The sequence below is a fragment of the Calonectris borealis genome, chromosome 1 (assembly GCF_964195595.1).
Source record: "Calonectris borealis chromosome 1, bCalBor7.hap1.2, whole genome shotgun sequence".
Classification (NCBI taxonomy): Eukaryota; Metazoa; Chordata; class Aves; order Procellariiformes; family Procellariidae; genus Calonectris; species Calonectris borealis.
The window spans coordinates 55,445,258-55,462,174 of record NC_134312.1 but is presented as its reverse complement, the minus strand read 5'-3'; the positions used below and the strand labels follow the sequence as shown (position 1 = coordinate 55,462,174).

At 42.1% G+C, this 16,917-nt stretch overlaps 1 protein-coding gene across 1 annotated transcript in view; it reads left to right on the top strand.

The window, feature by feature from the left end:
• Nucleotides 1-386: 386 nt before the first annotated feature.
• GUCY2C (guanylate cyclase 2C) overlaps nucleotides 387-16,917 on the top strand; it is a 45,615-nt gene continuing 29,084 nt past the window's right edge. The window contains exons 1-10 of the mRNA XM_075158918.1: nucleotides 387-597; nucleotides 1,528-1,640; nucleotides 2,948-3,015; nucleotides 6,145-6,360; nucleotides 8,734-8,855; nucleotides 9,716-9,812; nucleotides 12,483-12,600; nucleotides 13,801-13,936; nucleotides 16,179-16,264; nucleotides 16,698-16,809. Coding sequence (XP_075015019.1) covers nucleotides 387-597; nucleotides 1,528-1,640; nucleotides 2,948-3,015; nucleotides 6,145-6,360; nucleotides 8,734-8,855; nucleotides 9,716-9,812; nucleotides 12,483-12,600; nucleotides 13,801-13,936; nucleotides 16,179-16,264; nucleotides 16,698-16,809 — 1,279 coding nt within the window. The remainder of the gene's footprint in view (nucleotides 598-1,527; nucleotides 1,641-2,947; nucleotides 3,016-6,144; nucleotides 6,361-8,733; nucleotides 8,856-9,715; nucleotides 9,813-12,482; nucleotides 12,601-13,800; nucleotides 13,937-16,178; nucleotides 16,265-16,697; nucleotides 16,810-16,917) is intronic.

Below are 16,917 nucleotides of genomic sequence, written 5' to 3'. Positions count from 1 at the left end.
CCTTCCTTCTCTCAGCTCATCCCTGTGATGAAGAGTTAGTGCCTTATCAGGCAAGGTTTCAGGTAATGCTTCAGTTTTATAGCCTCAGCCTTTCCATGAGCAAACATTCACAGCAACCTTTAGCCTCTCTCCTTTTCCTGAGTTTTGCTGTTGCTAGTTTTTCACAAACAGAAGTGCCACCTAGTACACCGGAGGGACGGGCAGAGGTGAAGGGGGATAGGGAAGTGCCTGAGAGAAGGATCGTACAGCCTGTCTTTGAATCTACGACGTGGAGATCTCTTTCGTCCTATCCAGGAACAAAACCAATGCAGAGTATCTGAAAGAAAGAGAGTTGGAAGAGCAAAAGAAAAGACAGAGCACACACAATGGGTCTAAACTGAGCAACAATGAAGCAACGGATGTTGGGTCTGGCCCTTTGGCCTTTGTTTTTCTTGCTCTGGCTGCAGCAGCAAGTTGGTTCAAATAAGTGTAGCGACAACAATTATGTGATCAATGTGATGCTCATGAATTACTCGGACTTCCCATCAACTACTGATAATTTGAAATTAGCTGTGAATCAAGCCTTGAAGAGAGTACAAAATGAATTCCAGATGACAGGTAAGGCAACAGATGTTGGTTATCCCTCTCCTGCTGTGATTTCTTGTCAGACTTTGTACCATAGCTTTCTACTCATCTGACCTTCAGCAAAGTGCTCCTCAGACAGGCTCCTTGCCTGTCTGTTCATCTTATGTAGATCTTACAGGAATAATGACCTCCCTCTGTCAAAACAGAAGGGCTCCACAGATGGGCAGAACCATATTTGCTTTCATGGTGTTTGGGCAGACTCCTCCTGCATGCTTTTCTGGAGATGTTCCGTTGGGATTGGGAACATGGGAATCGCTGAACTGGATCAGACAAGACCGGTGATCCATCTAGTGCAGGAACGGGGATGCCCTTGCTTTTTCTCCTGGCTGCATTAGCCTCTACTTTCTGTAAATAATTTTCCTCTTAACCCCATCTGTTGATCACATTATGGCTTGAAGTGTGAAGAATCTGTAGTCCGTATGTTTTTCCTTCATTTAGAGTCACTGCAGATGATGCTTTTATTTATTTTGATATCTTAAGTTTCCTTTCAATATCACCAATCTACTCTCTAGAATATCATGGGAAAGAGAGGTTCCTAAGAAATGACACCTATTCCCTTTCTGCCCTCTACTTGAAGAGACTTTGTCCAATTTTATTGGAAAGTGGTCTCTCAGTTACTTCCTTCTGAGCCTTAAAAAATGTCTCTAATAATGGCCAACACTAAAAGTACTTTGTACTGAAAGTACTAACACTCAGCAGAAGTCAGCAGTCCACACTGGAGCAAATTTTACAGTCTCATCCTAAGTAGTGGGGGTTAGGTGGTAGGTGGACTTTCTAGCAGCTTTTTGGTGGGAGACATCCTAGCATAAGACTGCTCAGACCTGTGTGAGAAGAAGAGGGATACAGTGTATTAGCAGTTATCTGCAACTCATGATGCTGTTTACTTTTACGTTTGCGTTACAGGAGAAAATGTTACAGTCAATGCCACCTTCCACAGCCTTACCTCAACATTCTATGTCTCACAAGGCTGTCGTACCAGCACCTGTGAAGGTGTGGAGCTCATCAAGGAAATTCATGTGAGTAACAGACTTCTTTAAGTTGATTTCCTAAGAAGACAAAACTTTTTTCTTTCTGCGTGTTTGTGTGCATGTGTCTGTCTGTCTTTCCGTATTAACTTTTGATCCTGTTGTTCAGTTCCAAAAAAATTTGACAGGGAAGTGAAGTTTTCAAAGAGAAGATGTTCCTGTAGGTTTTGTGAAGACAAGCAGGCAAATACTGGAGGGAGATTCTATGAATGCTTCCCAGAGCCTGTCATTAGACATTTGGTGGCAGTGCCGGCTAGAGCAGCCTTCTGCTCCAGGCTCCTTTTCCTATACTTAAGTTGCCCTCTTTTTTATATCCGCACAGCTCTTTGTGTGGCCACATAGCCAAAGCAATCCATTAAAAAAAAAACAAGAGCCAACCAAAAAAACCGAACCCAACCCCAAACACTCAAACAGGCCAAGCAGAGCGAAAAAGGTCCATTTGCAACCGGATCAGACCCTGGTCTGGTTCACCATCAGTTTACACAAATACACAAAGGAGAGAGCTGTGCGAGGATGGGAATGTGCAGGCAGAGAGATTATTAGGCTGGCACTGATACCAAAGAAATGTGTGTGGAACTATGCCCAGAGGGCAAAGATGAAGTGCTCGCTTCTTACTAGAAATCACAAAAGTCACGTGGGAGAAACTATGTGAATACGCTAATATGGGGAAAAGCTTCAGTTAAAATTGGCCTTACAAGAAGCAGTGTTTCGGTGGATTTTCTCATGTCTAATAACTGTCACCTCTGAGTGAAGCTTTGTCAATCCAATGTGAATTCTCAAATCTACCAATGTATGAGCACATGCTATAGTTTTTGTTAAGAAGTCGTCCCTCATGACACACAAAGCTATTGGTCAGGCCTCATTTGGTGGTCACGGAAGGATTTTTTTCATACAAGCTTCACATGCACATAACTAATAGTTTTTCTGATACACAATATCTTGTAATTCCAATCCCTCTTTCTGTGCAAATGCAAGTACTGCTGGGGTAATTTCATATGTGCAATTGTAACAATTGCAACATTTTAATCCTAACTTGCCGTCTGTCTCTTAACGAAGGTCATACTCACAGGCACTATTCTGTCCTCTGCCTTTTCTTAGCTCTCTGTGATTCCTTCCTCCTTCACTCTAGGTTTTTCTTTTAACCTTTCTGTAGCTCCTTTGCTACTCTCTTCTTGCTTTTGCTGGGTAAATTCTGTGATTCCTTCTCAAATCCTAAAGTTTTCTTCATTCTCCCATCCTCCCCTCTCTGCCAGTCCTCTGCACTGTCCCCACTACTGACTCTTTTTGATCCCTTGCAGGAAAATGCCACACTTGGCTGTGTCGTCATAGGACCTGCTTGCACTTATGCCACCTACCAAATGGTCTCGTAAGTACCACCTCTTCCCCCTAATAATTGTGATGTTAAAGATATCAACTGCTGCACAAAGTTGTTTTGTGTACAACAAGCCAGCAGAGACATTGGGGTTTAGAATACATCAGGAGGATACCTTGAGGTCTACAGTCAAGGCAGCAAGACTTTTATGCATAGCCACTATGTTTGGTAGGGAGAAGAAAATCCCCTTCCAAAGCCCATTGATGAAATCCCATTGCTAGCAGGGAAACTTTTCTAATTGCTGACAGTAAGTTGATTGATTGATTAAGGGCTCAAAAGACTTAACTCTTCAGCAACTGCAGCAGGAAAGAGATGTTAGCTTGAGACATGCAGACATTGCAGTACTGCAGCAAAAAGGGTCCTTCTGGGTGGGTGTTCAGTCATTGAGAGGGGCCTGAGTTACATGTGTCAAGAGAAGATCCAAAAACTCCAACCATCTTCAGTAAAGAGTGTTTAGATAGGGAGCAGCCAGTTCATCCTAACTCTTCTGCCTGAGGAAGCATTCCTGAAGAATGAATCTCTCTACTGTCGTATTATACATGAACCTGTATAATTCTATTCTATATTATATTATACATTAATATGTTCATTCTCAGATATTAGAAAAGCGTAAGCTGAATTTGCAGACTTCTTGCATAAATCAGTTAAAAAAACCCCATCCGTCATGACGTACAAATCCATATTGTTACTCATGTGAATCACTTCCCTTTGTAAACTTTGGTAGCCTTTTGGTTTCACTGAGATACTGGGAAGATTGAGACACTTTTACCTCAAGCTTTATCTGCTTTTAGCTCTATACTTTTCTTTGAGTGGCATGACCAGAATTCAATACAATGTTACTGGTGAATGTATGTGATATTGATTTATAGAAGAATCAAAAGAATAAGTCTTACCTATGTATAGGACCATGGTAAAATATTATGCAACATACCCCATTTTAGTCATTCTGCCTCCTAACTTTGCTTTTCTACCATCTGCTGGATATGGAGCTGCCCAGAATGATGCCAAAGTTTTTTCCTAGGACTCTGACACAGTTAAACCAGTCAAAAGTATGAATAGGGGAAGTTTATGCAAAGCAATGAAGAACACTAACAAACAGGCAGCTGGCTTTTGCCCATGGCGCAATAGCTTTGCAAATCAGAAGTGCCTTACTTCACAGCACTTAAAGTGTGGGGAGGGTGCTGTGGGGAGGGCGCTCCATGGGCAGCGGGGCGGGAGCGCGCAGGGCCTGCGGCGGCCCAGCTGCTGCCTGGGCTCGGCCGCTGCTCTCCGGGTTTCATCTTTGGCTTGTCAAATGGACATTAGGCGACACCGAACGTTAACTGCGAGTCGCTTAATTAACTGTGAGTCGCAAGTGTTAATAAGCACAGCGGCTGCTGGAATGTGGAAGTAACAAGCGTGGTTTGGGATTAGCCCAACTGTCTACCTCCAACTTCTTCACCATCTCTAATTCGGGAAGTCATTGGGCAATGATTAACGGGATGAAATTTAACAAGTCCAAATGCTGGATTCTGCACCTAGGATGGAGTAACGCTGGGCACAAGTATAAATTGGGAGAGAACGGCTGGAGAGCAGCCCTGCAGAAAGGGATCTGGGGGTGCTGGTGAGCAGCAGGCTCAATACGAGCCAGCAGCGTGCCCTGGCAGCCCAGAGGGCAAACCGCATCCTGGAGGGCATCAAACGCAGCATAGCCAGCCGGTCAAAAGAGGTGATTATCCGCTGTATTCAGCGTTGGTGTGGCTCTACCTTGAGTACTGTGTGCAGTTCTGGGCCTCACAATTTCAGAAGGATGTGAAGGTCCTTGAATGTGTCCAGAGGAGGGCAACAAAGCTGGTGAGAGGGCTGGAAGGCATGTCCTATGAGGAGCGGCTAAGGACTTTGGGCTTGTCTAGTTTGGAGAAAAGGAGGCTGAGGGGCAACCTCATGGCTCTCTACGTCTTCCTGAGGAGGGGACGTGGAGAGGGAGGTGCTGAGCTCTTCTCCCTGGTACCCAGTGCCAGGACATGTGGGAATGGTTCAAAGCTGCGTCCGTCAGGGGAGGTTTAGACTGGACATTAGGAAGCATTTCTTTACTGAGAGGGTGGTCAAACACTGGAACGGGCTTCCTAAAGAGGTGTTGGATGCCCCATGCCTGTCAGTGTTTAAGAGGCATTTGGACAATGCCCTTAATACCATGCTTTAGCTTTTGGTCGGCCCTGAATTGGTCAGGCAGTTGGACTAGAGGATCGTTGTAGGTCCCTTCCAACTGAAATAGTCTATTCTATTCTATTCTAAGTCAGTCAGAAAAATGCCTGTTTCATTAGTGAAATACTCTCCCTGGCATTACTTATTATATCATCAGTGTCTGTTTCTGTTGCAACAAGTATAAACCCTGTAATTTGGTAAATGAGCTTTACCTGGAAAATAAAGTTTTGTCACAATAATGCCAGCAACTCTAATGGCCATGTTTTTTGCAGGCGAAATTCCCTGTCATAAAAAACCACTTACCTTACAAGAATCTAAAATATTTTTAGTCTAGTCTGATAAGATTGCCGCATCTAGGAAAATACTTTTATCCTCAAAAACTTATTGTCTCTGTGGATAAAAAATACCTTTGTTTTACAAATTCCCTGCCAGCACAGGGTTGCCTTAGTTTTTCTCCCTGACCGCTGCTGTTGTACAGCTCCTAAAATATGCCATAGAGAAACTAAAAGACTTTTCCTTTGAGTTGTAGGAGTAAAGCTTTTTTTGATGGCAAAAAGCTGTCACCCTCCAACACTGCCCCAATAAAGAGATCAAATCCATCCCATGTTAATGGCAGCCGGGGAGCAGAATCGGATGGGTCCTTGAGCCTTTGGACTCCTGTCACAGCCCTTGGGCTGAAATGGTGCATGGTACCCAAAAGGGCACAGGGAACTGGGGACAATGAGAGAAGCTGCCTGGACCAGCTCAACAGGGCTTTTCAGTGCCAATACTGACTCGAAATCTGCTTGTGTTCTTGAGGAGCTTTCTGTTTCAGGTTCAAATTGCTGTTACACTAATGCAGGGCACCAGAGGAGAGGGAGCTGCGGATGGAAATCACGTGGTAGCTGCCTTGGTGCGACAGCAATCCGTTCAGACTTGTCCTCTTGTCTCTCTCTTCAGAGTTGAAACAACCCTGAGCCTGCCTCTGATCTCTGTAGGGAGTTTTGGACTGTCCTGTGACTACAGAGTAAACCTAATCCGCCTTCTGACCCCAGCCAGGAAAGTGATCTATTTCTTCTATTATTTTTGGAAAGAATCTCGGCTGCCATTCAAAACCATAACCTGGGAATCTGCCTACATTTACAAGAGGAACGAAAACTCGGAGGCATGCTTCTGGTAAGATCTGGATCCACCTCTGACCCGGCTGTTGATAAACTCCATCTCCATCCTCGGACATGGTTCTTACAAGCTGTCCTTCGAGTCCTACATTTTGGGAGGTGCCTTATGGCTACCAAGGAACGAGAGAAGGAAAAGATGAATTACACCCTTTAGCTGTACTGCATATCTGAATGTTTCACTCAGTCTACTTTTAAGTATTCTCAAGCCTTGGCTTTTCCTGTGGACAGCATAGCCCACATGTTGTCCCTGCTGGAAATACCTGTTTATTCCATCCTTGATGTAAACAGTGTGACATGAGAGGCTCCTCCATCGGGCTTTCCATAGATGCCTTTTTAGGTCAGGGGTCTTATCAAGCTCTTGTTTCTCCACATTAATGGCTTCAATCTGTGGGGACTATTGTTACTCTAAAACATTTCCAAAGTTCAAACTGTATCTTTCTTTGAATAAAATGACGCCCAATGATTACAGAGTTTAAGCTATGCTCTCACCAGTTTGGAGCAAAGGAGACAGTTTTCACTTTGTGACCTGAAACATCAACTTGTGCTTGATTCTCAAGAACGCTGGGATTTCTCCTTGCCTAAATTCAAAGGCTGTTTTTAGTCAAATAAACTCTTTAATATACTATATTTATCATTACTCTTCTATTATTGATTCTTATTTAATTTTTAGCTCATGTGAGTGTTTCTATGTCCAATTTTGGGACATAAAATGCTGATTAATTAAAAAAAAAAATCTCGTTTCTCCTACTAATTTTATAAATGTAGCTTAAAGGCAGCCAAGAATTCATGGAAATAACTATTATTTATCTTTCCAATTCATAACCTGAGGAACTTGCAGAATTTTAAGCAAAGTTTATGACTGTATTGGCTTCGGAGTGATATAAGCGTGTACTTTCGTACAGAATATTTTGTATACAGAATTTAATCTTTTTTTCTGAATTAAGGAGCCTAAAAACTGATCTCCTATTCACTGTTTTGTAGATATTTAGGGAATTCTATTGTTTCCCCCTTTTTTAGTACAGATAGCAACTTGATCACATGACGTAATTTCTATGATTACCTCTCTTTGATGCTTTGAAATATCAGTGCCCTTCACTTACCTCTTACTACAATCCCTATTTCTCCATGTTTGCAGCTATAATTGCCAATACACTACACTTTAGCTAAATCCCTTTAATCCTGCAAGTTTCATACCTTTCAGGGAAGTCAATGCATGTAAGTTATTTCCCAAGTGTTTCTTACCTTGTGTTTATTAATACTTCTGTTCAGGATTGTTCAAGCTCCTTTTCTTTATTGTTGAATTAACAAAAAAATTTAAAATACATTTTGTATCTCTGCCCATTTTTTATCCTAATATAGTTGAAAAAATGCATCTCATTCTGCTTAAACAGAAACTGTCAGCTTGAAGGTTTTTGAACGGTCTAATTTAAAAAATCCATTTTTGCTAAAGCACAAGTTATACTGCATGGGCTAATTGTTTTCCCCATATATGTATAAAAATAAGTGAATACCCACAATGATAGCAAAATCAGGTTATGTCTCAACTATGCATATGTTCCTGTAAATTAATGGTTAATGATTCTGTTCCTGAAAAAAAATGGGAAGCAAAAGATATTTAGTAGTTTATAGGACTGGGATCTCAGTGTTGCTAGATCAAAAGTTAAGCAGTTTGAAAATAAGAGATTTCTTTTGGTTTTCCCTCCGCATTAACTTTATTTCAGATAGAATGTCTTTTCTCAGACACAACATGTTGAGGCAAGAATAGGGTTTAGGATTTGGCTGTTTTTGCTTAATCTTTTAGCTAGCCTTTACTCACTTGGTTGTTTTTTTTTTTTGCTGTCCTCATTTTTTCCCTTCAAGTTTTAACTGACTCAGTATAGGGGTTTTTTGTTGCTACTTTCCTTCCTTCGCTTCTCTCACAGTCAGGGTACATGTGTGTTTTTTATCTCAGTTCTTTCTGCAGCTCCCATTTACTCCTTTGAACCTTGACATGTGTCTTCTATGATTACCACTGATGTCTTAAAACAGCAGAGCTTCCTGGCTCTGCCTCCCAGTTAGTCTCACTTACTGTAATTCCCCCATATCCCTGATTTCTTTTCTTAATTGTTGATGTCTTATTACATCATTGTATTCTCCAAACCCATCCTTTGTACAACCAGGCTCAAATACCTCTGGGTGACTGTCCAAACACTTCTAAGTCTTTCATGCCCTGTATTGATTTTCTCTCTTCTATTGCTGTAGAAAAAAATGTTCCATACTGCCTTATAAACACTCTTGTGTGCTGTAAACAGCCTATCTCGCATTTTGGCTTATTTAGGAGAATGTGAGGAGTTAGCAACTTTCTGACAATATCTTTGCTCCCTTGTGTCAGGTACATGAATGCGCTAGATGCTGGAATCACAGACTTCTCCGAAAAACTGAAGTTCAAGGAGATTTTAAGGACTCCGGAGCAGCTTAAAAAAACTGTGAAAGATCCAAACCGGAAAAGCAATGGTAAGGGGGGGTTGAGGTTGCACTCTCCCCTGCAGGTAAGTTGCTTTTCCCAGGAAATCGCACCTACCCCTTAGTTACATTTTAGGGATAGTCTTTCCACAGAAATGGTGGAGAAATGCAGATATACCATTTCACATGGATGCAAACACAAAATGGCACAAAGTTCCTAGATTCCTCTCTCCATCCCCATAAAATATGGGGGAACATCCTGGTTCCAGAGAGCTTTTGGGGTGAATTATCCCGTCTAGGCACAAGCTCCATTTTATGAAAGATTCAGAAATCCAGAAACCACAACTCCTCCTAAGCAGGGCCTTAGATACTACAAGAATGCTTAGCTCTCTACCATTCCTGTGTTTGCAGCCCTGGTACATATATGGGCCTCATTTGTGCCATCAAGGGGCACTTCTTCTGGAAGTGATCCATTTAAACTAGAAAAATGGATGAGTAGACACCTCATCTTCTCCTAAGACTAAGCACTTGGCATCAGCAGGCCAAGTGAGTGCAAGACTAATAAGTAACCCAATGAAACTACTACTTGAATGCCATTTAACTTAGTTCATATTCAGTAGCCCGTATCAGACCTGCTAATGCTTATTTGAGTGAGATAATAGCAGTGCTCTGGTGCAATCAGACGGAAAATGGTGCAGGCGTTGAGGCACCTTTTACCCACTTTCCCTCAAATATCCTGGTCTTACTGCAGAGAGGCTGTAGCTCTGTGCCTGGGTCCCAGCACAGCACAGGTAATGTGCCTTAGCCCAGCATTGCTCTACTGCCTGCTACTGAAGCACGGAGAGCAGGCAAATGTCCTCTTCTCGTCTGTACCTTTCACCAATCTCTCTCCATTTTTGCCCAATCTGTAGTGATCATCATGTGTGGCTCTCCAGCTGATGTCAGCGCAGACCTAGAGACAGTAGAAGTGGATAAGGACATTGTTATCATCCTGATAGATCTCTTCAAGTAAAGTACCACCTTCGCTTTTCCTCTTTTCTCTGCAGTTTGCTGAAGGATAGACATAAAGGAAATAGTCTGAGTCAGACTGTTTTGTTGAAGAAATGCTCTCGTACAAAATGTTTTCCATTGCCGTCTTTCCTCATTCTTGCCATTTATCTAAGCTGCTTAGCGTTTAATTTGTGGCATATCCTCTACAACATCCCCTTTAGTTCACATAATATTTTTCTAAGGCAGTGACAGAGCAGGTAGGGTTAATGTCATCCTGTGGACTCCTCAGTGCAGGAAACCATGAGAGAACACAGAGTTCAAAGTCAGAATGGTCATGAGCTGTTCGTATGAGATACTGTACATTTTTCATACACTCTGCCTAACCAGGCCATTATGTGAATGTGGCTTACAGTATATTTTTCTAGGCTCTGAAATGATTTAAAAGAGTGGTACAACTGTCTCTTCCACTTTATAACTCTTCCACCTTATAACTGTCTCTTCAACATCTTTATACCTACATAAATCTAACTTTTCAGAGACATTTATTAGAATACAACCTAAGTTTTCTGTTGTTCAATTTCGTCTTTATATTACTAATTACAAAATCTTTATAGATGAGGACTGATATAAACTGGCCTTATCAATGGTAGCCTCAAAAGCTTTGCCTGTATACGAGGACCAAGAGCTGATAGCTGGCCCTAAGCCTAAGTGACACAGCACAGCTCACATCCGTATGGCTAAGTGTAGATGCCCAAACTGCTTTTTGGGTATGGCTTCGGTCACTGTAGCAAGTCACAGTCTGGGAGAAAGCTAGTTGGCCCAAACCAAAACCAGGCCCAGGACTGTGCTGGCAGCTTAATGGTATGGATGATCACAAGGCAAATGTATGTGCCCATGTCTTGATCTTACTTATTTCACTGTTGATGTAGCAAAAGAATCCATGAACTTCCAGGGCTTGTTGGGACTTCCCAGCCCTCGCATCTAAAGCTGACCTTGACAAGGCAGGGCTGAAGCACTTCGGATTAATGACTTCAGTCATTTAACCTTTGGGTCCAAACTGGAGCCTGTGGTTCAAGTTCTAACAGGATCTCCTCTGTCCTGTACACTTTCAAGTTCACCATATATATTTTTCAGAAATGCCTCTAAGAGCTTTAGACTTTACAGGACTTTATCCAGGCACTAGAAATCGCCAGTTGCTTTTCTTGAGGCAACTGGCCACAATTCCTGTTTCTTTGCAAATGTGCAATGGGGACTCTGTACATGAGTGCTTTTACTGACTGGTGTTGCATGTATAATTGTTGCCTCACAATAGGCGAGGGTGATTAGGGGCTTCTCTGCTGTGATATGTGTCCTTCTGATACAACCAGCTGCGTCAGCCCATTTTATAGGCTGCCCTCCTTAAAGTTGCTACATACCCCTGATTTTGCTGAATATCTCAAAATATTATAAACATATGTGTTAGATCCAAACTCAAGCTGTAGACGAAGACAGTAGGCAAGGTCCCATGCTTCTCCAGGAGTCAAGTCCCTCAGACAGAGTGCTGGATTTAAACTGAATTCAGCTCTGAGCCCTCTGGCAGCCAGGACACAAACACAGTATTTAAGCCTCCCTCAGGAGAGGTGGGATGCTGTAGGATTATCCAGTCTGGTGGAGTCTAATGAAGTTTCCTTTTCACCTGGCTAGTTCAGTCCAAGCCTGAATGAAAAGCACTTTGAAATTTTTCAGGGTGAAAAGTGCAATGTAAAAGTCAGAAGGTTCAGGGAAAGGCAGGGACAGGGCTCTAGTGTCAGGATCCCATCTGATAGCCGTGAAGCGGAGCCTGTGGTCCCCAAAAATTCTTAATACAGTACTGACTGAAAAAATAAAAGGATGATCAAACATGAATAATGAGAGAAGGCTCATACAATTTTTTTTAAATCAATCTAGCTATAGCAATGACAGATGCTGCCACTTGACACTATTATCTATCGCTAAATTCCTCTGTAACGTGAATCCAGTGGTTGCCAGTCTGTGAAGCACTTCCAGATGGCCTGTCAGGGTGATGAAACCAAAGATACCTGAAAGCTACAACCTTTTCTGCTTGTTTTAGCATAGTTTTCAAGTTCACATAGTTTCCTCTGATTTTCCTAGCTCACTGAATTAAATAAATCAATAAGCTGCTTTCTGCACCTCTCCAATTGTTTCATGCCCTCCTGTTAAATGCTTTTAGTGCAAATCCTGCTGTAATCAATTCCAGCAAGAAATATCAAAATTAGAGGAACATGCAAAAGAGTGCAGAAGTGCAGAAGAGGTCAGAAACATGCACAATAACATGAAGAAACTACAGATTGCAGTACTGTGGATTCCAAGAAGAGAGTCAGTTTTAAAATATAAACTCCTGCTTAAAAGAAGAGGAAATAAACAGGACAGAAACCAAACTGTTACAATAATAACAATAATTCACTGCAACCTTTGAGTTTCAGATTGCCAGATCTCTTTGATATTACCTTTTAATGTAGTTAAGCACAGAAGCTGGCATCAGGGAATGGACAACATAAAGAGTTTGGTCCATGATGAAATTTTATTTTTAGAACTACTGTTTTAACCTGTTAAATAACAGTGCCACTGGGGAGAGGAGAGTGATTCTGTCGTGGTTACCACTGTCCCTGTTGCTGATTGTTCGTGGAGCTCTTGTGCTTTGCTTTGCAGTAACAACATGTACTTCAGGAACAACAACTCAGCCCGTTACATGCAGAACGTACTTGTCCTGACTCTGCCACCAGCTAATTACAGCTTGAATACCGTAATGACTGAGGACGCTGGCCTGGTAACCACACTATTTTATATCTGCTTATTGCATTCAGTTCATTCACGTTCATGCACTAGGAAATTAAAACTAAAAATGCATCTGTAATCATCCCCCATCATACTTCTATGCTGATATTTTCTTACATTATCACAGGATGACGTTTTGTCCTGCTGTAATGATGTAAAAATATAATATCATAAGGCAAACATGCAGGCTCTCATAATCCTGCTTTGCAAAGTTCAACTCAAGCTTTCAATTTGGTCTGCAAGTGTCGTGTTTCCAAGGTGTGAGGGAGACTTACAGGTACATGGCCTTCTGACTCCACTTCTGAGTGACCGACGATCTTATATATAGCTGCAAGGCATCACTGAAGGAAGATCTATAGGTCTAATCAAGATGTGAGCATGGAAAGTTCAGAACTAATTGTTGTTGACTGATTTTTATGCGCAGATATGTGTAAGCAGTGGCAGCCATTGCTGTTTCTGTCCAGGGGCTTTCCAGTTAAACTTCAAAAACAGGAACTTTTTTTTTTCTGTAGGAAATACGGATCTTTTTAATTTCCTGAAAGGCAGAAACTATGCAAACCCTGTATCTGCTTAGTGAAACTGATACTCCTGCCGTCTGCCGAGGAACCAGACTCTACATGTAGAGTTCCTCCCAGGATTTGTGTCTTTGAGCTCCAGCTCTCCACCAGGCAGCCTGAAGCTTCTGGCTGGATTTACAGGGCTTCCAGATCCCCCAGCCTGGGCTCAACACTTTCTGAGTGCCAGCTCTATCGCAGGCTGCTGGAAATTCTGGCACAGCTCCTTGCCTGTGACCTGTGGCCATCTGGAAGCCCAGACTTGCCAGCACCACACCAGATTATCTGCACAGAAAGTCTAATCCAAAGCCAGGGGCTTTGGGTCTCACTGAGCAGACCTGCCCAGAACCTACAATGTAGGATTTCTTGAATCCCTTGCACCAGGATCAGCATGCCAGAGCTTTACTTATAAGTTTTCATCACCTCCCTGTCTTCATACACCAAAAATATATTTTGTTTACCTTTATTTTTCCAAAGAGAATGCTGATGTGGCATTGCCCATCTACTCACTCAGTGTTCAGCAGATTCTGGTCTTCCATGCTGGAGTTTTTCCCAAACGGAGACCACCAAAGATATTGTAGCTTTAAGGCAGAAACATGAACTCTCAAATTGCCATTTTTCTTTTTCTCCTGCTCTAGATGGAAGATGACTTTCTTGTTGGCTATTTTAATGCAGTCTTGCTGTTTGGACATATTCTGAAGAAATTTATCTTGTCCCAGAGCCCAGTGGCACCTGTCAGTTTCATCAATGAATTCCAAAATACCACTTTTGAAGGTAAAAAAAGTACAGTCCTGTGCAGGATTCACTAAATTGATGAGGGGAAAGAAATTTGTTTTTAAGCGCTCTTAGGATAAGTCACTTCTACACTAAACAAGTCCAAGCCCTTCAATGAGTTTTATTCCCACTCTTTTTTCTTTTTCTATCATTTTTTCCAAGGATGTTATCTTCAGTATTAGCAGAAGCACTACATAGCAGTTGTGCAGAATCACCTCAGCGCATGCAACACAGAAGAGGTAGAAAGTCAAAATGATGATCGTTTGAAATGTTGCAATTAGCAACAGGCTGTTTGAGGACTAGACTCCTTTCTGGGCTGTTGCGTCTTTCCTGCTGCGTTGAAGTACAAAGCGCATTTAAAGAATATTTCTGCCTAAGGCGGGGTGGGGGAAGGAGGAGAGAAAGAGCTTCCCAGACAGCAGAGATGGAAGACAGGGACAAGGACCTGAAGCTGGTGTCATTCTTTTGACAGTGAGCTGAACTCTTTATAGGGAGAATATTTGGAGAATGAGAAAGGAGCTGGAAGAGTGAAGCATTTAGGTGGGTTTCAGAGTCCGGAGGCAACCTGGCATTCAGGTTGTTAATTCGCAACAGTGGCATTTCTAAGCTTTCTCCCAAAGGTCTAGCCTTGACTTGAGGCCAGTATGTATGAAATATGATTGATATTCAAAATGACTCTGAAGTCCACTTAGCTAAGCTTTAATGAAGTAGTTTCAACCTTTTTCCAGTTTACAAAGCCATTGTAGGGCTGGGTGCCTGCAGTGTGAGTGTAAGCCAGCTGGCAATGGCTTGGCTCTTCTTAGTCAACTTTCTTGTTCCTCTCACAGGAGGGACCAGTGGGCTTTTGGTGACCGTGGCTTTTGTAGGCCACGGGCTTATGATCGCAGAATTTGATTATTAGGAAAAGACAGAGGCAAGACTTACACAAAGAAGTGACAACATTACCTTTCTGAGAGCAAAGTCCCAGCTGTCACTTCACATCAGAGATATGTACCACAATGATGACTCAAAGCTTTGTGTTTATGTCCCGCCTGCTTTCAGCAAACACATGTGTAGAAGTTTCCCAGATTTTCCTAATATGACCTAACGGGTTTTGGGCTTATCTTTGCTTTAGCCATGGTATCCCAAACCTAGCAAAATATAGTTTACTAATTCCTCCTAGAGACAGCATCCTTTTTTGGATATCAGTAAATTCATCTCTTCAGTTTCACTCTAAATTTGAAATGTAAGTTGCACAAACTTTTTTGCTTACCCAAAATAAATCTTGCACTGTAATGCTCCACATTACTTATAGGTTTAGTTTAAAAAAGAAATCCTAAAAATGAAAGTTGTTGAACCACCTTCATTCTTGTGCTGGAGGCTAGTAGAGTAGGGAGTTCATACAATAATTATTTTGATACTAAGAAGGTGGACCATGAAAAACTTAGCATCAGTTTTTGAGGTGAAAAGGGAGAAGGTAATTCCTGAACTAAAATAATGATGATGCTGAACTTTAGGAAAAATAAAATAAGTCATCAGCAACAGCAGCAAAAGAGCAATCTGAAACTGATCAAAAAGACTCTCCTGAAAAAAGAAGGGAAAAATGAAGGTGAGTCTTTCAGGAGCGGTGGGTATTGGCTAAGCTTGTACTCTTGTTGAAATGACTGACTTCATGAGAGCAAAGTCAAGCCATGCTGAGGGACTTGGGAAGTTCCACCTTAAAATCCTTGGAATGTGCTACATAGGCAATTTCTCAATCTGCACATTTGCTGACATACAGAGGCAGGAGGTTAAAGGGTAAAAGAACCTGGTTAAAATAATATTATTAGAGCCAAGCAGGTAGCTTTCAAAAGAGTAAGGGGAATGAAAGTATCCCTATATTTCCTTTCTTGCTGATAGATTCAAACTGCAGGTGGAAACAGGCAATTTCCCTTCTCACTTCTAAAATGGTCCCTTCAAGGGAGGTTACTATGACATTCTTGGTACGCTGAAGAAACCTAACAAATATATTTTTCTATAGCTAGAGGGAGGCTTTCCTCTTCAGTGCAGCCAGTTCAACACCTTTGATTGGATTTTGTAGAGAAAACGTAGCATGCTATTAAGGGAGAAGTAGTGCCACACTAAGCTGATATGTATTCTAGCATGTACATGAAGAACAAAAATATCCCGAGCATCAGAAAGCCTTTTATTTATCCCATCCTTCCTGCCACATATTTGAATTTCTGAGAATGCAAGCCCTCTGACTAATTCCTTGTGTCCGCAGGTGTGCTGGGTCCTGTGACTCTAGATGAATTTGGAGACATTGATTCCAATTTGACCCTGTTGTACACGTCACAGACTGCAGATCATGTACGTATGTCCAGGGAGCAACTGTTTGACCTTATATATGAAAGGAGAAACAAAATGCCCTGTAGTATTGCATAAGAATGACGAAAATAACTACAGCAGAAGTGGTGGCATGCCAAGGCGTGCTGTGCATGCCAGGAGAGGGTCATGAGAGGCATGCTGGAGACTGACAGGATTGATGTCATCTGGTGATTCAGTAAGTGAAATGCAGATGGTATTTTATGGGACTGATACATTTCTTTTCAGAGAGAGGGGAAGAATGAGGAAGAATATGGCAGCCAAACATACGGCTAAGCTGAGGAATGCACCACTGTAGCAGAAAGAGCAAGAATTACTTTGAATTTGGGCAATACATTTATTAAGGGTAGTTTGAAGCAAGGGACAAGAGAGGGAGAGCACAGCTGCTGACTGCCTTTCTTCCCTCCTACACCCATAGTTCCATACTCTTCTGTATTTCAACACTCAGAAGAACGAGACACACAAGATGACTACCAATCCGGATTTTGTCTGGAAGAACCACAAGCTGCCCAGTGATATTCCAGGCACTGGTGAGACACCCATTAAACCTACCTATTCTTCGAAGACAAGTCACACAGTCCTAAGATCCACCCGCTGTGCAATCCAGCATGCTACCTTCACACCGCCCCCAGCCAGCG